General features: G+C 42.2%; 1 protein-coding gene across 1 annotated transcript in view; it reads left to right on the top strand.

Moving 5' to 3' along the window:
• The window catches only part of LOC107130823 (uncharacterized), a 31,520-nt gene extending 10,629 nt beyond the window's left edge, over positions 1 to 20,891 (top strand). The window contains exons 2-4 of the mRNA XM_074028485.1: positions 5,087 to 5,732; positions 16,662 to 16,838; positions 18,174 to 20,891. Coding sequence (XP_073884586.1) covers positions 5,087 to 5,732; positions 16,662 to 16,686 — 671 coding nt within the window. The 3' untranslated portion in view covers positions 16,687 to 16,838; positions 18,174 to 20,891. The remainder of the gene's footprint in view (positions 1 to 5,086; positions 5,733 to 16,661; positions 16,839 to 18,173) is intronic.
• The last annotated feature ends 1,154 nt before the right edge of the window (positions 20,892 to 22,045 follow it).

Here is a 22,045-nt window from a genome sequence, read left to right as displayed (position 1 = left end):
TACATATTGAAATGGTAATACTTTGGGTGTATAGGGTGAAATAAAATATATTACGAAAGTTAATTTCACCTGTTTCTTTTTACTTTTCATAATGAGACTGCCAAAGAAATAAAAAATACAAATTTGGCTCACATCGAATTTCTATTGAATAGCACTGGTCTAGATTATCGATAGTCCAGTAAGATATTTACCTTAAATGTTTTATATTTTCTTCCTTGTAAAGTGGTACACTATTTTTTTTTGCTTATCAGTTTATTTATCCTCATTTTTATTTTCTTTTTAAACAAAGTTTAAAGCTCTCCTTTCTTTCTAGAGGGAGGAAACAAAGGGATCTCAGTGTTCAAATCATTACTGATGTTACGAGATATTAGTGTGTGTTAGTCTTTAGGTCTCTACACAAATATTCTTCTCCTTCAAGGCACACGGTAGGATCACTCTGCCCCATCCCTTTGAAGTTAGGCATAGTCAGCACAGCTGTTTCAACCACTCAGTGGAATGTGACCTGAGGAACACTGAAGCACCAGTACATGATTTGCCACATCCTCTTCCCTGATATGGTGGCAAGGAAAGCTCTTGTTGAGATTACAGCTTCTAGCAGCCTTGGTTTCTGATTGGACCAGAGCTTCTGTCACCTTCTGGCGACAGAGAGAATGAGGTTTGTTACTACAACAAACCCAGACTCATCCTGCCTGATGCATACTCTATCATTGGTAATCGAAGCCAGGAGCCACCTAGATCACCCAGACATTTACAAACATGTGTGTTGCTATATAGTAATTGTTGGTTTACTAATAAATCTCTCTCTCGCACTGGACTGTTCGAGGGCAGAAACTGTGTGCTTTTCATTTCTGCACACTGCCAGAGGATTTGACACATAGTAAGACGTTAACAAATACTTGGAGACTGAATATAATAAGTGAATGAGTGTGTGCATCTCATAGCAGGTGGCTGTGCCTTTTGGGCAGAGAAGTCTCTCAGAAGGGAATAGAGGAAGAGGAGTAAAAAGATTGCTGAGCTAACTTGGAGCTCAAATGCGGGTAACAAGCATAAATTTGTTGTAGCATGTAGCTACACGGGTGAGATATTTTTTTCCCTGCTTGCTTGCATGATTTTTGTCTGTTTTATTTTGTCAATTCTGTTTGAATGTCTGTATGGCTCCAGAGTCAAATGTTTTCAAGTCAGTTGACAGGAGAAGAACACTAAAGCAGCAAGGGTACACGGGATAGTAACTGGAGTCTAGACCAGATCAGCAATCATTGGAGAAAATAAAAGGACTACTCAGTGAAAGTCCAGGTGCGGTGGCTCACGCCTGTAATCCCAGCACTTTGGGAGGATCACGAGGTCACAAGATAGAGACCATCCTGGCTAACACGGTGAAACCCCATTTCTACCAAAAAAAAAAAAACCACAAAAAAATTAGCCTGGCATGGTGGTGGGCGCCTGTAGTCCCAGCTACTCGGGAGGCTAAGGCAGGAGAATGGTGTGAACCCGGGAGGCAGAGCTTGCAGTGAGCCAAGATCGTTCCACTGCACTCCAGCCTGGGCGACAGAGAGAGACTCCGTCTCAAAAAAAAAAAAAAGAAAAAAAAAAAGGACTACTCAGTGGAAGTTATAAAAAGGTTCAAACAAGTTGAGTTATTGATGGGGCTTTAAATATGAGCTCTAATTTTTTCTGACATTGGTCAAGCTGGGAGAACAGACACCAGATAACTCTCCTTGCAGAGTTAACAAGAAACAGTGTTTCTCCCAAGAGCAGTCTTGAGTTGTAAAATGTCTTAATGGTCCCCTTCTTTGACTACTGCCTTCTTACTCACTGTGAACCTGCCTAGAGAATCAGACATGTTGTCAGAAAAGCAGCCTTGCTTTCCAACCCAGGAGCAGAGGTACAGACAAGGAGTTTCCAGGAACATTTGTGTCTAAACTTTTTCATTAGGAAACTGTACCTGACAGTTCAGACTCGACATGGTTTTATTTACATACATCTGTGCTTTGCTTTGAGTTTCATTTAAGTTTCTCCTGAGAAGAGTAGGAGAATCTATGATTTACCCTTCCCCTAAATCCTATAAGTCCTTGGTGTGATGCCCCACAGTTCCACAAAATGAGAAATTTTGATATATCAAACTACAGATTTGTCCTTGATGGCCTTTAGTTGCCTAGGCTAACACAGGGTTTCTCAGCCTCAGCACTATTGACATTTTATGCTAAATAATTCTTTGCTGTGGTTGGGGGAAGGTTGTATTATAAGATGTTTAGTGGCATTGCTGGCCTTTACCCACTAGTCGTCAGTAGCACACCACTTCCTCTTCCAGTGTGATAACCAGAAATGCCTCAATATATTGCCAAATGTAGCCCAGAGTACAATATCATTTCCTGTTGAGAATCACTGGGTTAGGGCATGCACTCTCAATGGGGACAATATCATCCCTAAGAGGGCAAAAATTGGAGTTTTTTAAGGGGGAGAGGTAGGGAGAAATCTTAGGTATTACAATGGTTTGTGGTCCTCTGAGAGATCACAATGTACAAACAAATAAACAGTTTATCAGCAGTGTTACAATTTAATGGAGGAGAGGTCAATTGGGAAAAGAATATATTTTAAAAACTTCTCTGGGAGAATTGATGAAAAACAGTTGAGGCACTATAGACTATAATAGGCTGCCATGGGAGTAGGGGTTAGGAATGTTGGAGACAACTGGATTGGGAGTTAGAGCCTGAGTAATGTCATATTCAGTTCCAGGACAGGTGTTCAGAGATTTAGAAATTGCACTGTGTGTATGGCGATTCCTCAAGGATCTAGAACTGGAAATACCATTTGACCCAGCCATCCCATTACTGGGGATATACCCAAAGGATTATAAGTCATGCTGCTATAAAGACACATGCACACGTATGTTTATTGCAGCACTATTCACAATAGTAAAGACTTGGAATCAACCCAAATGTCCATCAGTGACAGACTGGATTAAGAAAATGTGGCACATATACACCATGGAATACTATGCAGCCATTAAAAAAGGATGAGTTCGTGTCCTTTGTAGGGACATGGATGCAGCTGGAGACCATCATTGTCAGCAAACTATCGCAAGAACAGAAAATCAAACACCGCATGTTCTCACTCACAGGTGGGAATTGAACAGTGAGATCACTTGGACACAGGAAGGGGAACATCACACACCGCGGCCTATTGTGGGGAGGGGGGAGGGGGGAGGGATAGCATTAAGAGATATACCTAATGTAAATGATGAGTTAATGGGTGCAGCACACCAACATGGCACATGTATACAATAGTAACAAACCTGCACGTTGTGCACATGTACCCTAGAACTTAAAGTATAATAAAAAAAAAAAAAAGAAAAGAAAAGAAATTTCACTGTGTGACTGTGTGGAAGTGGAGTGCGGCTAAAGGGCAGAAGACAGCAACTCAAGATGATTTATAGTTTAAATTAACTAAAATCAAATAGAATTTAAAATTCCATTTCTCAGCCTTACTGGCCACATTTCAAGTGTACAGTCACCTCAAGAGCCAAATGTGTTACTTCTATTAATTTTCTAGGGCCGATGTAACAAATTACCACAGACTAAGTGGCCGATAAAAACAGAAATATATTTTCACAACGTTATGGAAGCCAGAATTCCGAAATCAGTTGTTGGCAGGGTCACGCTTCTGCCAGAGACTTGGGGAGACTCCGTTCCTTGCCACTGCTAGTGTCTGTCAGTATTCCTTGGCTTGTGGGTCTCATCACTCCAATCTCTGTCTCCATGGTCACATGGCCTCTGCTTCTCTGTGTCTTCTCCTCTGTCTCAAAAACACTTCCTCTGCTTCTCTTATAAAGATAAATGTGATTGCATTTAGGGTCCCACCTATATAATCCAGGATAAGTTCTCCCTCAAGATTCTTAACTTAATCACACATTTTTCCATATAAAGTAATATTCACAAGTTCTGGGGATTCGAATGTGGACAAATATGTGGGGCCACCATTCGACCCACCACAGTACTTACTGTATTAGCACAGATATAGAACATTTTCATCATTGCAGCAAGTTCTGTTGCAAAGTGCTTTAGGGGATGTTTATCAATCACGGGTCAAAACACTGGATGAATGGTCAAAGCAACTTAGTGGCTGGTGAATCTGCCACAAGGAATGAAGGTTGTGATGTAAATGTTAAACGAGTAGGTTTTTCCTTTAAATTATTGTTATTATTTATTGCGGAAAAAACGCATTCCATAACATTTACCATCTTAATCATTTTTAAGTGTTCTGTGCTACCAACTACATGCACCTTGTTGTGCTACAGATCCCTAGAACTTTTTCATCTTGCAAAACTGAACCTCTACACCCACTGAACAATAACTGCCCTTCACCTTCCCCAGCTCCTGGAAGTCACCATTCTACTTTCTGTTTTTAAGAGTTTGACTACTTTAGATACCTATGTAAATGGAATCATGCAGTAATTGTCTTTTTGTGACTGGCTTATTTCACTTAGCATAATGTGCTCAAGATGCCTTCATGTTGTAGCTTGTCACAAGATCTCCTTTTTAAGGCTGAGTAAGGTAGGTGTCACATCATCGTAGGCAGATGTCACATTTTCTTTATCCATTCATCCATTGATGAACATTTAGGTTGTTTCCACAAAGAATTAGAGCTTCTGCAGCTGCCGGAAAAGCAAGCCATCAAAACAGCAGTTGGGTAACAGGAAGAATTCTAACACTCTTTTGCTTATAGGGAAAAGGGAATCTTCTACCTATGTGTGTGTTCATTCAACACACACTAACAATGCATTTATGTCCCAGGCACAGTGCTAAGGACTGGAAGTATGCGGATCATGCATATATACACAGTCCCTGTCCTTTCAAAGTGTTCAGTCTCAAGGAGGTGTGGGTGTGTTAGAAAATCTTCAGAGGTGCCAGAATTGCACTAGATGCATTGAGGACTTGGAGGGTATTGGTAGGGTAGGATGTTCCTGGTCAGAGAATTAAATATATAGGTACCCTTTCCTCAAAAACGCTTAGGCTAGGTAGGGAAGAGGGTCAGCCACAATAGCATGTCTTTAATTCGGGGGGTGAGAACCAAAGAACTGGAAAAACAGACATTCCAGCTCCTCCAAGTTCTCCCAATCGTCGGAACTGTGGAAATAGCCCACCAGGCTTTCTCCAGTCACGTGAGCCGGGAGCCACCGGGATCTCATTGGCCAAGGCTCCCAGAGGGCGGGAAGAGCGGGAAGAGCGGGAAGTGAGGACCAATGGAGCAGGCCAAAGCGACTGCAGAGGCCGGCGCATGCGCAGTGCCGTCCGGCCTAGCCCATCCGGACCGCCCGGCGTCAGGTACCTGTTCACCAAGCCGCCCCGCCCCGAGGCCGCAGCTGCCGGTGCAGCGCCTCCCGCCGGCCCCCAGCCCCTGTGGAAAGGAGCGGACAGGCCAGAGGCTCCCTGGGCCGACAAGTCTCGGCTAGGCCGTGCTTCCGAGTCCCAGGCGCCTCCAGAGGCCGAGTTCCCAGCGCGGCCCACCCAGCATCCGGGGCGCTGTGAGGGGCGCTCGCACGCGGCGGCGGAAAGGCCACTGGCGTGGCGGGAGGCGGCCCGCGGCCTGGGCGTGCCCCCTGCGGGGAACGGAGCTCACTGGCTGCTCTCTTCCCGAGAGAGCGACGGGGCCGGCCGCAGCCTCAGCCATGCGCCCCTCGGCCGCAGGCGGGCTCCTCTTGGCCTGCAGCCTCGCTTTCCTGCCCTTCTTCACAGGTGAGCGGGTGGCTCGGGGTCCTCCCGCATTCCCGCAGCATCCCTCTCTGCGTTCCTGTATTCTCCACTCTTTTCCAGCCTGCATTCCCCCATTTCCACCCTCATTCCTGCATTCCCAACTGCATCCCCCAACATCGCCACTTTCTCCCCATCGTTCCCACCGGGGTTTCCGCGTTCCCACATCCCTGCTCTAATTCCCACCCGCGTTTCTGAATCCCCGCCTGCTTTCTCTACCCCAGTCCGGCCTTTATTCCGGCATTTCTGCCTTCATTCTCGCATTCCCAGCCGCATTCCCCTTTGCATTCTGCAAACCTCCAGTCACCTTTCTTGGTTGGGCAGTGTACTCAGCACGGCACAAGGAAAGAGCAGGCACGGTTCCTGCCCTCACAGTGCTTAACAGTCTACAGAACAGTGCTGGGGACACAGTCCTGAGTGTTGCCTCCTGACCAGCCACTTACCGACTGCCTGGCCTCAGGAAAGCAGCTGAGCTTCTCTGTTCTTAGCTATCCTTATTAGAGCACTAAGAATATTGGTTCCTGCCTATTAGAGTTGTAAGGAATATGTGAGCTAGTAAAGGGCTGACACAATGCCTGGCATTTAATAAGCTCTCATTAAAGAGAGCTTTAATGTCTGTCTTTCTCCAGAGACCACTTCATGTTGGGAGAATGGAGGGGAGAGAAAGTATTCACCAGTGAAACGTGAATCATTAACCCTCATCCAAGTAGTTCTACTTCCCCGATTTCCCTGAAGGTTATAGGGTGTGAACAGCCTCTAACTGTCCCTGGTTGTTCACAGAAGAAAGATGTTCTGGGTCTGCTTATTGGGAAGAGTCATTCAGTTAGTGCCACATAATCATTTTAACATTTCTCCCATTGCTGCCAGGGCATCCTGCATCCCCTCCCAAGCCAGCTTTTCACATCGTCTGGGTAGTGGACTAATTCGCGTTCAGCAGCACTGACTGTTCTGGCCACCTCCTTGCACCTTTCCTGGTTGCCTCAGCCTCTCAAAGTTCTCGTCTTTCCTTTGATGAGAAAGAGGAGGGCAGACTGAAAATAGACCCACCACCCACCTGTCCTTTCCCCCGCCCCATACTGGTGGACCAGCATCACAGTAAAAATAGCTATCACTTAGTAAGAATTCATTATGAGCCAACTTAGGACTTTTGATAAGATAAAAAAAGTTCAGCATAATTTTACGTAAAATTACAGTTTTTTCTTGATGTATTTTCTTCTCTTCTGCTTTCCACACCTAATAAAACATTACAGAAAGTCTTGTTTTATTTATTTTGAGAACAGGCCTTAGGTAAAATGTGGAAGTTTATCTTGGAGCTTCCAATCTTCAAGTTCTCTTCTCCTTTCCCCATCCTCTGTCTTCTCCACTCTATCCTGTCTTACCTCCTCTAGAGCCCAAAGCCAGCTCCACTGATTTTTCTCAATCAAAGCTCATTTTTCAAAAAAAGGATGGTAAAATCATCGTTCCTCTCACTATGAATAGCTAAGAACAGCGCTATTAACTTGCCTGGGATGCTCTGCATTTTAACAGAAATCAAAGTCCAAAACTTAAAAAAAAAAAAAAAAAAAAAACCCATTTACTGGAATATCGGGCTTAAGAGTGTTTGTGCATTTGGTTGAGAGGGCAGGAAGACCTATCAGTCTGCATATGGCACACACTCTAATAATTTTCCTCAAGTTCACATGCCATTGCCTTGGGAAATTAGGACCCCAGCCAGGCAGCCCCAAGGGGCAGAGGGAGGCATGAGGGCAACTTTGAGGGGAGTGGGAGAAAGTGATACTTAATCTCATACTTAACCAGGTGACCACTTGTTTCCTCAAAAGTGCCCTCCTTTGCTCTGCTGATCAGAGATTGCTTAGTGGTTTGTAGTGGTTTGTAGTGAAGTTTGTTTGAATATAATATTTTCTGTAGCAAGCCATTTTTTTTCAGGAGGAAAAACAAATTTTAAAACTTTTTCATGTATTGTCCCATTTTTAAATTTACTTATATTTGTTTTTAATTGTATAACTGTAAAAATAAGTAATACATGCCTATGCCATATATTATCCTACCCTCTTCAGCCCCCAACACAACTCCTATGAAGCAGCCACCGTTATTCCTTTCTTGTTTACCTTTCCAGAAGTGGTCTGTTATTTACAAATATACCCAAATGCATCTTTTCTTTCCATTGGCAGCATTTTATACCAAATGCTCTACATCTTGTTTTTTTCCCTTAAAAGTACATCTTGAAGAACTTTTCATTTCATCCGAATATGGCCATATTCTGTCTATGGTAGTATTCATCTCTGTTTCATGGATATGACAGAATCCATCTAACCATGAGAATTTCAATCACCTCTGATCACATCTTATCACAGAGGATGCTACAATGAATGACCTTGTACAAATGCATGTGGGAAAATACCTAGGCATTGCTGGATAAAAGAGCTTGTGCAAATTTTTCTCAAAAAAAGGATTACTAATTTACCCACCAGAAATAGATGAGAATACCTGTTGCCCCTCATTGCAATTTTTTAAATTTATTTTTCATTGTTTTGCTTGAAAAACATTTCTTGTTTTTTTTATTGTTTTGTTTTTTAATTTTCTTTTATTATTATACTTTAAGTTCCAGGGTACATGTGCACAACATACAGGTTTGTTACATATGTATACATGTGCCATGTTGGTGTGCTGCACCCATTAACTCGTCGTTTGCATTAGGTATATCTCCTAATGCTATCCCTGCCCCCTCCCCCTCCCCACCATAGGTCCCGGTGTGTGATGTTCCCCTTCCTGTGTCCAAGTGATCTCATTGTTCAATTCCCACCTATGAGTGAGAACATACGGTGTTTGGTTTTCTGTTCTTGCGATAGTTTGCTGACAATGATGGTCTCCAGCTGCATCCATGTCCCTACAAAGGACACGAACTCATCCTTTTTTAATGGCTGCATAGTATTCCATGGTGTATATGTGCCACATTTTCTTAATCCATTCTGTCACTCATAGACATTTGGGTTGATTCCAAGTCTTTGCTATTGTGAATAGTGCCACAGTAAACATACGTGTGCATGTGTCTTTATAGCAGCATGATTTATAATCCTTTGGGTATATCCCCAGTAATGGGATGGCTGGGTCATATGGTATTTCTAGTTCTAGATCCTTGAGGAATCACCACACTGTTTTCCACAATGGTTGAACTAGTTGACAGTCCCACCAACAGTGTAAAAGTGTTCCTATTTCTCCACATCCTCTCCAGCACCTGTTGCTTCCTGATTTTTTAGTGATTGCCATTCTAACTGGTGTGAGATGGTATCTCATTGTGGTTTTGATTTGTATTTCTCTGATGGTGAGTGATGACGAGCATTTTCTCATGTTTCTGTTGGGTATGAATGTCTTCTTTTGAGAAGTGTCTGTTCATATCCCTTGCCCACTTTTTGATGGGGTTGTTTGCTTTTTTCTTGTAAATTTGTTTGAGTTCTTTGTAGGTTCTGGATATTAGCCCTTTGTCGGATGAGTAGATTGCAAAAATATTCTCCCATTCTGTAGGTTGCCTATTCACTCTGATGGTAGTTTCTTTTGCTGTGCAGAAGCTCTTTAGTTTAATTAGATTCCATTTGTCAATTTTAGCTTTTGTTGCCATTGCTTTTGGTGTTTTAGACATGAAGTCTTTGCCCATGCCTATGTCCTGAATGGTACTACCTAGGTTTTCCTCTAGGATTTTTATGGTATTAGGTCTAACATTTAAGTCTCTAATCCATCTTGAATTAATTTTCGTATAAGGAGTAAGGATAGGATCCAGTTTCAGCTTTCTACTTATGGCTAGCCAATTTTCCCAGCACCATTTATTAAATAGGGAATCCTTTCCCCATTTCTTGTTTTTGTCAGGTTTGTCAAAGATCCGATGGCTGTAGATGTGTGGTATTATTTCTGAGGGCTGTGTTCTGTTCCATTGGTCTATATTTCTGTTTTGGTACCAGTACCATGCTGTTTTGGTTACTGTAGCCTTGTAGTATAGTTTGAAGTCAGGTAGTGTGATGCTTCCAGCGTTCTTCTTTTGGCTTAAGATTGTCTTGGCAATGTGGGGTCTTTTTTGGTTCCATATGAACTTTAAAGCAGTTTTATCCAATTCTCTGAAGAAAGTCATTAGTAGCTTAATGGGGGTGGCATTGAATCTATAAATTACCTTGGGCAGTATGGCCATTTTCACAATATTGATTCTTCCTATCCATGAGCATGGTATGTTCTTCCATTTGTTTGTGTCCTCTTTTATTTCACTGAGCACTGGTTTGTAGTTCTCCTTGAAGAGGTCCTTTACATCCCTTGTAAGTTGGATTCCTAGGTATTTTATTCTCTTTGAAGCAATTGTGAATGGAAGTTCATTCCTGATTTGGCTCTCTGTTTGTCTGTTACTGGTGTATAAGAATGCTTGTGATTTTTGCACATTAATTTTGTATCCTGAGACTTTGCTGAAGTTGCTTATCAGCTTAAGGAGATTTTGGGCTGAGACAATGGGGTTTTCTAAATATACAATCATGTCATCTGCAAACAGGGACAATTTGACTTCTTCTTTTCCTAACCGAATACCCTTTCTTTCTTTCTCTTGCCTGATTGCCCTAGCCAGAACTTCCAACACTATGTTGAATAGGAGTGGTGAGAGAGGGCATCCCTGTCTTGTGCCAGTTTTCAAAGGGAATGCTTCCAGTTTTTGCCCATTCAGTATGATATTGGCGGTGGGTTTGTCATAAATAGCTTTTATTAATTTGAGATACATTCCATCAATACTGAATTTATTGAGAGTTGTTAGCATGAAGGGCTGTTGAATTTTGTCAAAGGCCTTTTCTGCATCTATTGAGATAATCATGTAGTTTTTGTCTTTGCTTCTGTTTATATGCTGGTTTAGGTTTATTGGTTTGCCTATGTTGAACCAGCCTTGCATCCCAGGGATGAAGCCCACTTGATCATGGTGGATAAGCTTTTTGATGTGCTGCTGGATTCGTTTTGCCAGTATTTTATTGAGGATTTTTACATCGATGTTCATCAGGGATATTGGTCTAAAATTCTCTTTTTTTTTGTTGTGTCTCTGCCAGGCTTCGGTATCAGGTTGATGTTGTCCTCATAAAATGAGTTAGGGAGGATTCTTTCTTTTTCTATTGATTGGAATAGTTTCAGAAGGAATGGTACCAGCTCCTCCTTGTACCTCTGGTAGAACTCGGCTGTGAATCCGTCTGGTCCTGGACCTTTTTTGGTTGGTAGGCTATTAATTATTGCCTCAATTTCAGAGCCTGCTATTGGTCTATTCAGGGATTCAACTTCTTCCTGGTTTAGTCTTGGGAGAGTGTGAGTGTCCAGGAAATTATCCATTTCTTCTAGGTTTTCTAGTTTATTTGCGTAGAGGTGTTTATAGTATTCTCTGATGGTAGTTTGTATTTCTGTGGGGTCAGTGGTGATATCCCCTTTATCATTTTTTATTGCATCTATTTGATTCTTCTCTCTTTTCTTCTTTCTTAGTCTTGCTAGTGGTCTATCAATTTTGTTGATCTTTTCAAAAAACCAGCTCCTGGATTCATTACTTTTTTGGAGGGTTTTTTGTGTCTCTATCTCCTTCAGTTCTGCTCTGATCTTAGTTATTTCTTGCCGTCTGCTAGCTTTTGAATGTGTTTGCTCTTGCTTCTCTAGTTCTTTTAATTGTAATGTTAGGGTGTCAATTTTAGATCTTTCCTGCTTTCTCTTGTGGGCATTTAGTGCTATAAATTTCCCTCTACACACTGCTTTAGATGTGTCCCAGAGATTCTGGTGTGTTATATCTTTGTTCTCATTGGTTTCAAAGAGCATCTTTTCTTCTGCCATCATTTCATTATGTACACAGTAGTCATTCAGGAGCAGGTTGTTCAGTTTCCATGTAGTTGAGCAGTTTTAATTGAGTTTCTCAGTCCTGAGTTCTAGTTTGATTGTACTGTGGTCTGAGAGACAGTTTGTTAACATTTCTGTTCTTTTACATTTGCTGAGGAGTGCTTTACTTCCATCTATATGGTCAATTTTGGAATAAGTGCGATGTGGTGCTGAGAAGAATGTATATTCTGTTGATTTGGGGTGGAGAGTTCTATAGATGTCTATTAGGTCTGCTTGGTGCAGAGCTGAGTTCAATTCCTGGATATCCTTGTTAACTTTCTGTCTCGTTGATCTGTCTAATGTTGACAATGGGGTGTTAAAGTCTCCTGTTATTATTGTATGGGACTGTAAGTCTCTTTGTAAATCTCTGAGGACTTGCTTTATGAATCTGGGTGCTCCTGTATTGGGTGCATATATATTTAGGATAGTTAGCTCTTCCTGATGCATTGATCCTTTTACCATTATGTAATGGCCTTCTTTGTCTCTTTTGATCTTTGATGGTTTAAAGTCTGTTTTATCAGAGACTAGGATTGCAACCCCTGCTTTTTTTTGTTTTCCGTTTGCTTGGTAGATCTTCCTCCATCCCTTTATTTAGAGCCTATGTGTGTCTCTGCATGTGAGATGGGTCTCCTGAATACAGTAAACTGATGGATCTTGACTCTTTATCCAATTTGCCAGTCTGTGTCTTTTAATTGGACCATTTACTTCATTTACATTTAAGATTAATATTATTATGTATGAACTGGATCCTGTCATTATGATATTAGCTGGCTATTTTGCTCATTAGTTGATGCAGTTTCTTCCTAGCATCGATGGATTTTACCTTTTGGCATGTTTTTGCAATGGCTGGTACCTGTTGTTCCTTTCCATGTTTAGTGCTTCCTTCAGGATCTCTTGTAGGGCAGGCCTGATGGTGACAAAATCTCTAAGCATTTGCTTGTCTGTAAAGGATTTCATTTCTCTTTCACTTATGAAACTTAGTTTGGCGGGATATGAAATTCTGGGTTTAAAATTCTTTTCTTTAAGAATGTTGAATATTGGCCCCCAATCTCTTCTGGCTTGGAGAGTTTCTGCCGAGAGATCTGCTGTTACTCTGATGGGCTTCCCTTTGTGGGTAACCCGACCTTTCTCTCTGGCTGCCCTTAACATTTTTTCCTTCATTTCAACTTTGGTGAATCTGACAATTATGTGTCTTGGAGTTGCTCTTCTCGAGGAGTATCTTTGTGACGTTCTCTATATTTCCTGAATTTGAATGTTGGCCTGCCTTACTAGGTTGGGGAAGTTCTCCTGGATGATATCCTGCAGAGTGTTTTCCAGCTTGATTCCATTTTCCCCATCACTTTCAGGCACACCAATCAGACGTGGATTTGGTCTTTTCACATAATCCCATATTTCTTGGAGGCTTTGTTCTTTTCTTTTTACTCTTTTTTCTCTACATTTCCCTTCTCGTTTCATTTTATTCATTTGATCTTCAATCACTGATAATCTTTCTTCCAGTTGATTGAGTCGGTTACTGAAGCTTGTACATTTGTCACGTAGTTCTCATGTCATGGTTTTCATCTCTGTCAGTTCTTTTAAGGTCTTCTCTGCACTGATTATTCTAGTTATCCATTCATCCATTCTTTTTTCAAGGTTTCTAGTTTCTTTGCGCTGGTTACGTAATTCCTCCTTTAGCTCTGAGAAGTTTGATCGACTGAAGCCTTCTTCTCTCAACTTGTCAAAGTCATTCTCCTTCCAGCTTTGTTCCATTGCTGGCGATGAGCTACGTTCCTTTGGAAGGGGAGATGCGCTCTGATTTTTTGAATTTCCAGCTTTTCTGCACTGCTTTTTCCCCATCTTTGTGGTTTTATCTGCCTTTGGTCTTTGATGATGGTGACGTACTGATGGGGTTTTGGTGTGGGTGTCCTTTCTGTGTGTTAGTTTTCCTTCTGACAGTCAGGACCCTCAGCTGCAGGTCTGTTGGAGTTTGCATGAGGTCCACTCCAGACCCTATTTGCCTGGGTATCAGCAGCGGAGGTTGCAGAAGATAGAATATTGCTGAACAGCGAATGTTGCTGTCTGATTCTTGCTCTGGAGGCTTCGTCTCAGGGTGTACCCTGCCGTGTGAGGTGTGATGTGTCGGTCTGCACCTAGTGGGGGATGTCTCCCAGTTAGGCTACTCAGGGGTCAGGGACCCACTTGAGCAGGCAGTCTGTCTGTTCTCAGATCTCAACCTCCATGCTGGGACATCCACTGCTCTCTTCAAAGCTGTCAGATGGGACTTTTACATCTGCAGAGGTTTCTGCTGCTTTTTGTTTAGCTATGCCCTGTCCCCAGAGGTGGAGTCTACAGAGGCAGGCAGGCCTCCTTGAGCTGCAATGGGCTCCACCCAATTCGAGCTTCCCGGCGACTTTGTTTACCTACTTAAGCCTCAGCAATGGCTGGCGTCCCTCCCCCAGCCTCGCTGCCGCCTTGCAGTTAGATCTCCGACTGCTGTGCTAGCAATGAAGGAGGCTCCATGGGCGTGGGACCCTCCAGGCCAGGTGTGCGATATAATCTCCTGGTCTGCCATTTGCTAAGACCCTTGGTAAAGTGCAGTATTAGGGTGGGAGTTACCTGATTTTCCAGATGTTGTGTGTCTCAATTTCCCTTGGCTAGGAAAAGGAATTCCCTTCCCCCTTGCGCTTCCCAGGTGAGGCGATGCCTCGCCCTGCTTCAGCTCTTGTTGGTCGAGCTGCACCCGCGGACCAGCATCAACTGTCCAACACGCCCCAGTGAGATGAACCCAGTACCTCAGTTGAAAATGCAGAAATTACCCGTCTTCGGTGTCGCTCACGCTGGGAGCTGGAGGCTGGAGCTGTTCCTATTCAGCTATCTTGGGCACCAACCCCCTCACTGCAATTTTAATTTGCATACATCATTACCTTCTGCACTATCAAAATGTCTATGCCTGTGCTGTCCGGTACAGTGGCCACGAGCCGTGTGTGGCTATCCAGCATTTGAAATGAGACTGGTGTGACTAAGAAACTGAATAATTATATTTTATTTTAATTAATTTTAAATAGATACATTGGACAGAGTAGCTTCAGAGCAGAGTAAGGTATGAAAGAGTTTGGAAAGTGTCAAAAGGGGATATGAGACGTATTGCTGAGAAATTATGAATTGGAAGGTCTCTTTATTAACGATTGGAATTTTTGTTATTTTGTTTTTTAATTTTTAAAATTACTTTTTAAAGTGATAAGTTTTTACTAATTAGTTTTGAATCTATGCTTTTTTTTTTTCTTGAGACAGAGTCTTGCTCTGTCACCCAGGCTGGTGTACAGTGACATAATCTCGGCTCACTGCAAGCTCCGCCTCCCAGGTTCACACCATTCTCCTGCCTCAGCCTCCCGAGTAGCTGGGACTACAGGCGCCCACCACCACACCCAGCTAATTTTTTGTATTTTTAGTGGAGACAGGGTTTCACCATGTTAGCCATAATGGTCTCGATCTCCTGACCTCGTAATCCACCTGCCTTGGCCTCCCGAAATGCTGGAATTACAGGTGTGAGCCACTGTGCCGAGCCGAATCTATGCGTTTTTAAAATTACATTTGGATTGTGTTTCCTCAAACAAGACTCTCCAGAGAAAGCAAGCCTGGTTAGCCCTGGATATCTAATGGTTGTAGTGGGTGGAGAGGCATCTGGGCATATCTGGTCTCTGCTTCTCCTTCTCTCCATGGCAGCACTAGCTCCCAGGTCTCAGCACTGCCTTCCCAACCCCTTCTCCTACCCAGGGTGGAGGGCCGGCTGCCCTCACATCTGCAGGGCCCATGGTAATATGTCACAATATTTAAAAGAAATACAGTAAGCTAAAAATTAAAATAAAATAGTTTCCATCCTTTTACTTGTAAAAATATGTCTTCAGAATGATCTAAAAGATTTGGAATGTTCGCAAGAGTTTCATGCCAGAGAATTGCAGCACTGAGAAATCTGGATCCTGGTCTCCAGCCCATCTCTTTTCCCCATTCCACATTCCCCTTCACTGTGAAGGCCATCGTGATCATGTGTGTGGACACGCCAATGCTGAATTTTAAACTCCCCACTCCCACCACCTCTGACAACTGCTTGGTTAGACCTCAGTCTGTTTGAACAAGAAATCCCAGGATTCTTGGTAGCCAGGCAAGGTGGGGAAAGGGCATACAGGACCCAGGTGGGCATGTCCCCTTGGTGTCACATACTACTCATCCCTTAGGGGTTAACAGAGGCAGAGGAGGCCCTGGTTTTGGGGAGGTGAACAAATCAAAACCACCTTTTGATAGCCTAAGAAGAATTCTTCAGGTAAATACTATGGCTTTTACTCCTTTTTTCCCCTTGCTCTTAATTTTCCACAGATTTCCACCTCTTTATTCATAGTCCCCTCCATTCTCTGCTCTGTGCCAGGACATCTTTCACTGGAACAGCCAAGCCCTCTGTTTGCCCATGACAGCAGGTGGCAGCAGGAACACTGGAATGGAAGCAGGGAATCAGTTGACCTATGTTCACTAGGACATTGTTATGGAGCCCCAGAGGCAGAGTGTGCAGGAGAAGCCAAGGCTCTTTCTTGTCAGTTTGGGCTCCTTCTTTGAGTATCCTGTGCGTGCTGCCACCCGTGACCTTTACTTGTAAGACCACATTATTCTGTGTAAGTGTTTGGAAGTAGACCTTTTCCAGGCCTCCTCTCAAAAATGTCCCTTTTTCTGTGAGGCCTTTCCTGGCCGCCCCGTAAATTACATCCCTACCCTGCACATCCTGTCCTGTTTTGTCTCTCTCCGTAGTATTTATCGTCATCTGACATATCACATTTTTTTCTTCTTCATTTGTTTTTTTCTGCGTCCTCCATCTGAAAATGAGCTCCATAATGGCAGGGATTTTTATAATAACTCTAGTGTTGTTGGATGCATTTGAAAGTGTCACATGAGGAAGGCAGGGGTGAGGATTAGGGAAGGGTGAATGGGGTGGGTGGATCTAGTTCTAGTGGCTGTTCTATAAGAATGAGTACATTTACTTATCAATGGCAAATAACTAGCCTGTTTTCTATCTTTTTTTAACAGTTTCCTGGGAGATTATGATGAGTGACCTAGAGGAGAAGGATGTGGATGAATTCAGCTCCAGTGGCTTTAAGTGCCTGACATGCTTTGCAGTGCAGGGAAGGAAATGTGATCCAGAACTCAAATGGTGTGCGGCAGATAAAACAAAGTGTATTGAATTCTCTGGCATCATCAACACAGGTACTTTTCTCGGATGTACTGATATTCTCTCCCAAGCCGATGGGGTCTGTGTTCCAAGGGTAAGGTAGAGGAGAAATCAGCTTTTGTCCAGATCTCTTAGAAATGAGGACACAGCAGTGGTCTGACTCTTAAGTATGTCCAACTGGCTTTCTCATATTCACTCATTTTTGAATTGATATGTGCATTCATTGACAGGCTCTCTGCTAGCTTGGAGGAGGAATCGCCATCTTCTGCAAATTTTGTTTAGGTTTAAAAAAAAAAGAAAAAACCCAGGGGCAATGTGTGCTTTTTTCCTCTCTGTTGTTGTTGTTGTTGTTGTTGTTTAAATTTTCAAAATAAAGGCTTTGGAGAGAAGCAATGACCAAGCTTAAACTTTCCTTGAAGAGATTGCAAATTATATTTTACTATGCTTGCTTTAAGAAAATACAATACAAAATTCTAAATTAATTGAAGACATTTAACTGAGAATTGAATTAGGAGTGATAGTGTGGAATAGCACGAAATGCAGTGGGCTGAGTTCCATGAGGGTTGGGTTGTTTCCATAATTCCTCTTTACCTGCTCATATCCTCCTGCTGACTCTAGGGAGCTCCCCCTTCCTGAAGTTCATCTAAGTGAGGCAACTACAGAGGCTAACCATATTGGTTGGCCTCTTGGATTCTTATGTTTCTACTTTCTGTAATTTGCATAACAAAAGAGGGATGTATTTGCTTTAAAATAGCAATCTCTCGATTGCTGTTGACACCCCGGAAGAAATAAGATGAAATCATCAAGAGCATAGAATATGTGCCATGTGAAAGAATGTGTCTGAAGGTGCTTTGAAAGGCAGGGAACACAATCACAGTCATAGCTTTTTTATGTCTAGCTAGTTCTTAAACGATAACTCTGACCAAGAATAAGAGATTAGATTTATGTTCCTAAATTTACAAAGAGTCTATGTAACTGAAACACAGACACGCCAACTACCCTGAGTATCAGTAGCATACAGAATACTCCTAACAAAGTCATTAGGACTTCTTACTACTGTTGGCGTAAAGTGTCTATAAAAGCGTATGCTATCCCAAGTGGTAATATAAGTTGGAGAAAAGTTCATATAAAGTTTAGAAAATATGCCAATATGTGATTGACGTAGATTTTTAAAAGATTTAAGAATTTGGAAGTCCTGTGTTTGGAGGACACATTTCCAGCTCATTGCCTCTGCTACAGAGAGCCCTGTCAGGTGGATCACACCAGAGTGTGACTTGACTTATATCCTACTCCAGCCCAGTCTGTATGGGTAAAATGCTGAGTATAAGGAAGGAGGAGAGAGTGGACATCTCACTTACGGTTTCTTGCAGGTATTCGTGATGTAGCCGTTGAAATGAAGAGATGCATACAAGCAGACCTATGCAAAGAGACGATAACTTCTTATATGGGTTTTCCAATTGCTAACAAGAGTAGAAATTGCAAATCAGCCATCAGAAACGGGGCCAGAATCAGACCCCCATCTCCCATCTTCTTTGTTCTCTTCCTGGGGAGGGTACTTCATTGAGTTCTGGCAAGGGCCTAGCCACTTCCATTTATGAATTAAACCTGCATTTTTTTGTTTATGTATTCTTTCATGAGTGTTAATTTCTCCATAGTTACATTTAGTTGTTGGTTTATTTACTCATTCAGTGAGTTTACTTGTTGTGTATCCAGCCTTGCATAAAGTGGGTCAGGGTCGAAGCAAATCAGCTCTGGGTCTTGCCTTTAAGGTCCCAAAGCATTTAGAGAATGAGGACATGTGCAGTTCAAATGCTTAGAAAGCAATTTAAGAAGTACATAAAAGAGCAGAAGCGCTCTGCTTAAGGAGCCTGAGGGATTGGTTTGGTCATTGGGTAAAAGTAGAAGACTGTGGGTTTAAGGAAAGATTAGGATTTTAGATGGACTTTGAGGAGACCTTAACTATGTGGCAGCAGAAATACGGAGACATGGACACGGAGAGGTGGGCGGAGGCTAAGATGCAGTAGCTGAAATTAATGGTAGGAGGAGTGGGGGAGAGGAAAATGTCAGTAAATATATGGGCCTGGCTGGAAGCATCTTTCTGTGAGGGATGGAAAGTGCTGCCCTAGGTGAACAGGGTGGACTCACTGAGCTGAGGACAAGCCGGCTCTGTGATGGAAAACAGTTCCCTTCAATCCACCAGAGAGATGATCAAAAGCCAAGGTCCCTGGTTCTCACTGCTGACTACTGTTTGTTTGTTTGTTTGTTTGTTTGTTTGTTTGTTTTAAGACGGAGTCTCACTCCGTCGCCCAGGCTGGAGTGCAGTGGCGCAATCTCGGCTCACCGCAAGCTCTGCCTCCCAGGTCAAGCGATTCTCCTGCTTCAGCCTCCCAAGTAGCTGGAACTACAGGCACATGCCACCACTCCCAGCTAATTTTTTGTGTTTTTATTAGAGATGGGGTTTCACCATGTTAGCCAGGATGGTCTTGATCTCCTGACCTCGTGATCCGCCCGCCTCGACCTCCCAAATTGCTGGGATTACAGGCGTGAGCCGCCGCGTCCGGTCCACGGCTGACTACTTATTACAGAATCATCCAGGAGCTTTAAATGAGAGTGCTCATCCCAGGCCCACTGCCAGAAATTCAGATTCAGCTGATCTGGGGTGAGCCTGGCCTTGCTCCCACATTTTTGTCCTTTGTGTTGTTTTAAATGCCCCCTAACCAGGGTGATTTTAATTTTCAGCTACTTTTTTTTTTTTTTTTTTTACTATTTTTTTAAATAACTGAAGTATGAGTAAAAGGCCATAATTTATTTTACCCAAAGTGAAAGACCTCCAGTTAAAGCCAACCGACTATAGCATGTAAAACAGAAGATTGTTTAAATGATATCAAATGTCAGTTGATATAAAGTTTGAAAAATTGCAAGTACTCTTCTTTAACTTTAGATTAGTTGTGTAATACAAGAACACTAACCAAATTAATGGCTTTTGTTCTCAAAGGACTTCCTAATTTATGGAGAAATGTCATCATGACCCCAAAAATCAAACTCATGGCATAAGTACATTTTAATCTTTTATATCTCTCAAAGAAAAAATTTCAGCTAAATGTGATTATATTTGTTTCTCTCATGACAACTTGTACTCCAGATATATGAAGTCAAATATCAGGATTTATTGGAATTTTAAAACAAGAGGCAAATGCTTTTATTCATAGCTTTGTTCTCCTGAAAATTTTTACTCTCAGTTTTCTCAAACAGACTCTATGAAAAGTGTCATGGATAGAGTTTTTTAAAATCCTTGAGTTTATATGTGTCAGTGCCTTAAATCGCCACCAGTTTGTGGAATAATTAGAAGACAATGAATTTAATGAACGTGTGTTCTTTGCCAATGCTCGTTGGATGAATCATGGAAAAGTTTTACAAAGATTTACTATACTATTAATTCCAATTCACGATTTTCTTCAAACAGAAGGAATACTTGCCAAACATTTAATAATCAAAGACCACAATAGGCGATGTAATTTATGTTTTTTCATTGATGTTACATTTCACACATGAGCTGAAATTTAGCCTCCAGTCAAAGGAAAAGCTTATTTGTAAACTTGGTAAAAAGATATGACAATTATATTGAAATGGAAACTTTTTACAAGACAAACAATAATGATTTCACACACTTTTAACTTTTTTTTTTTTTTTTTGAGACAGAGTCTCTCTCTATCATCCAGGCTAGAGTTCAGTGGCACCATCTCAGCTCACTGCAACCTCTGCCTCATGAGTTCTAGCAATTCTCCTGCCTCAGCCTCCCAAGTAGCTGGGATTATAGGTGCCTGCCACCACATCCGGCTAATTTTTGTATTTTTTTAGTAGAGACAGGGTTTCACCGTTTTGGCCATGCTGGTCTTGAACTCCTGACCTCAAGTGATCCACCCACCTCAGTCTCCCCGAGGGCTGGGATTACAGGCGTGAGCCACCGCACACTCTTTTAGTTTTTTAACATTCTAATAGGCAGAAGATTTTGATTGTCATCAACATTGTTATGTAAAGTGGCTGTAAAAACTATAAAAACAATAAAACATTCTGTTGGTGTTTATAAATTTAGAGTTGATTTTCAATTTTTGTGATAACTGTTTTATTATGTTCGTAATACTGAGTGGACACAGAGTTAATGAAGTTACTTAATTTGGATGAATTTAGTTTTGAAATTGATATGAAGTGAGAGTTCACTTTCCATGAAATCAGGAGAGTGATATCACCAAGATGACAGAGTAGGACATACCAGCCTTCATTCCCCTTGCTGCCCTGCACCGCCCAAAAAATAGGTATCCACAAATCAAAATGGCACTGACAGGTCTCAAAGACCCTGTGTTAGTCTGTTCTTGCATTGCTATAAAGAACTACCTGAGACTAATTTATAAAAAAGAAGTTTAATCGGCTCATGGTCCTACAGGCTGTACAGGAAGCATGGCTGGGGGGCCTCAGGAAACTTTCAATCATGGTGGAAGGTGAAGGGGAAGCAGGCATGTCTTTCATGACTGGAGCAGGAGGAGGAGAGCAAATGGGAAGGTGCTACACATTTTTAAACAAACAGATCTCATGAGAACTCAGCCACTATCATGAGAACAACAACAAGGGAGAAATCCACCCCTACAATCCAGTCACCTCACACCAGGCCCCTCCTCATACTGAAAAATACAATCATCCTTTCTCAACAGTCCCCCAAGTCTTAACTCATTTCAGGATTAACTCAAAAGTCCACAATCCAAAGTCTTATCTGAGACAAGAAATTTCCTTCCACCTATGAGCCTGTAATATCCAAAAACAATTAGTTACTTCCAAGATACAATGGGGTACAGGCATTAGCTAAAAACTCTCACTCCAAAAGGGAGAAATTGGCCAAAACAAAGGGACTACAGTCTACACAAGTGCTCTCTCACTGGTAATTAAGAAGAAATTCTATCTTTATTTATTGTCCCTTTTTTCTCACATTCCACATCAAGCCCATTAAAAAATCCTGTTGTATCTACTTTCAGAGTATCTTTAGAATTCTACTTTTTTTTTTTTGCCTTTCCCACTGCCACCACCTCGATCCAAGCCTCATCTCTCACTGTAGTATTGCCATAGCCCTTCTGTTCTCCCAGCTTCCAGCCTTAGTCCCCTAGAGCCTACTCTCATCTCAGCAACCAGGGTCATGTCATGTAATGTACTTGCCTCTGCTCAAAATACAACCAGAGTCATGTCATATGACGTA

The sequence above is a fragment of the Macaca fascicularis genome, chromosome 1, assembly GCF_037993035.2.
Source record: "Macaca fascicularis isolate 582-1 chromosome 1, T2T-MFA8v1.1".
Lineage (NCBI taxonomy): Eukaryota > Metazoa > Chordata > Mammalia > Primates > Cercopithecidae > Macaca > Macaca fascicularis.
This window is presented reverse-complemented; position numbering and strand designations above follow the sequence as displayed.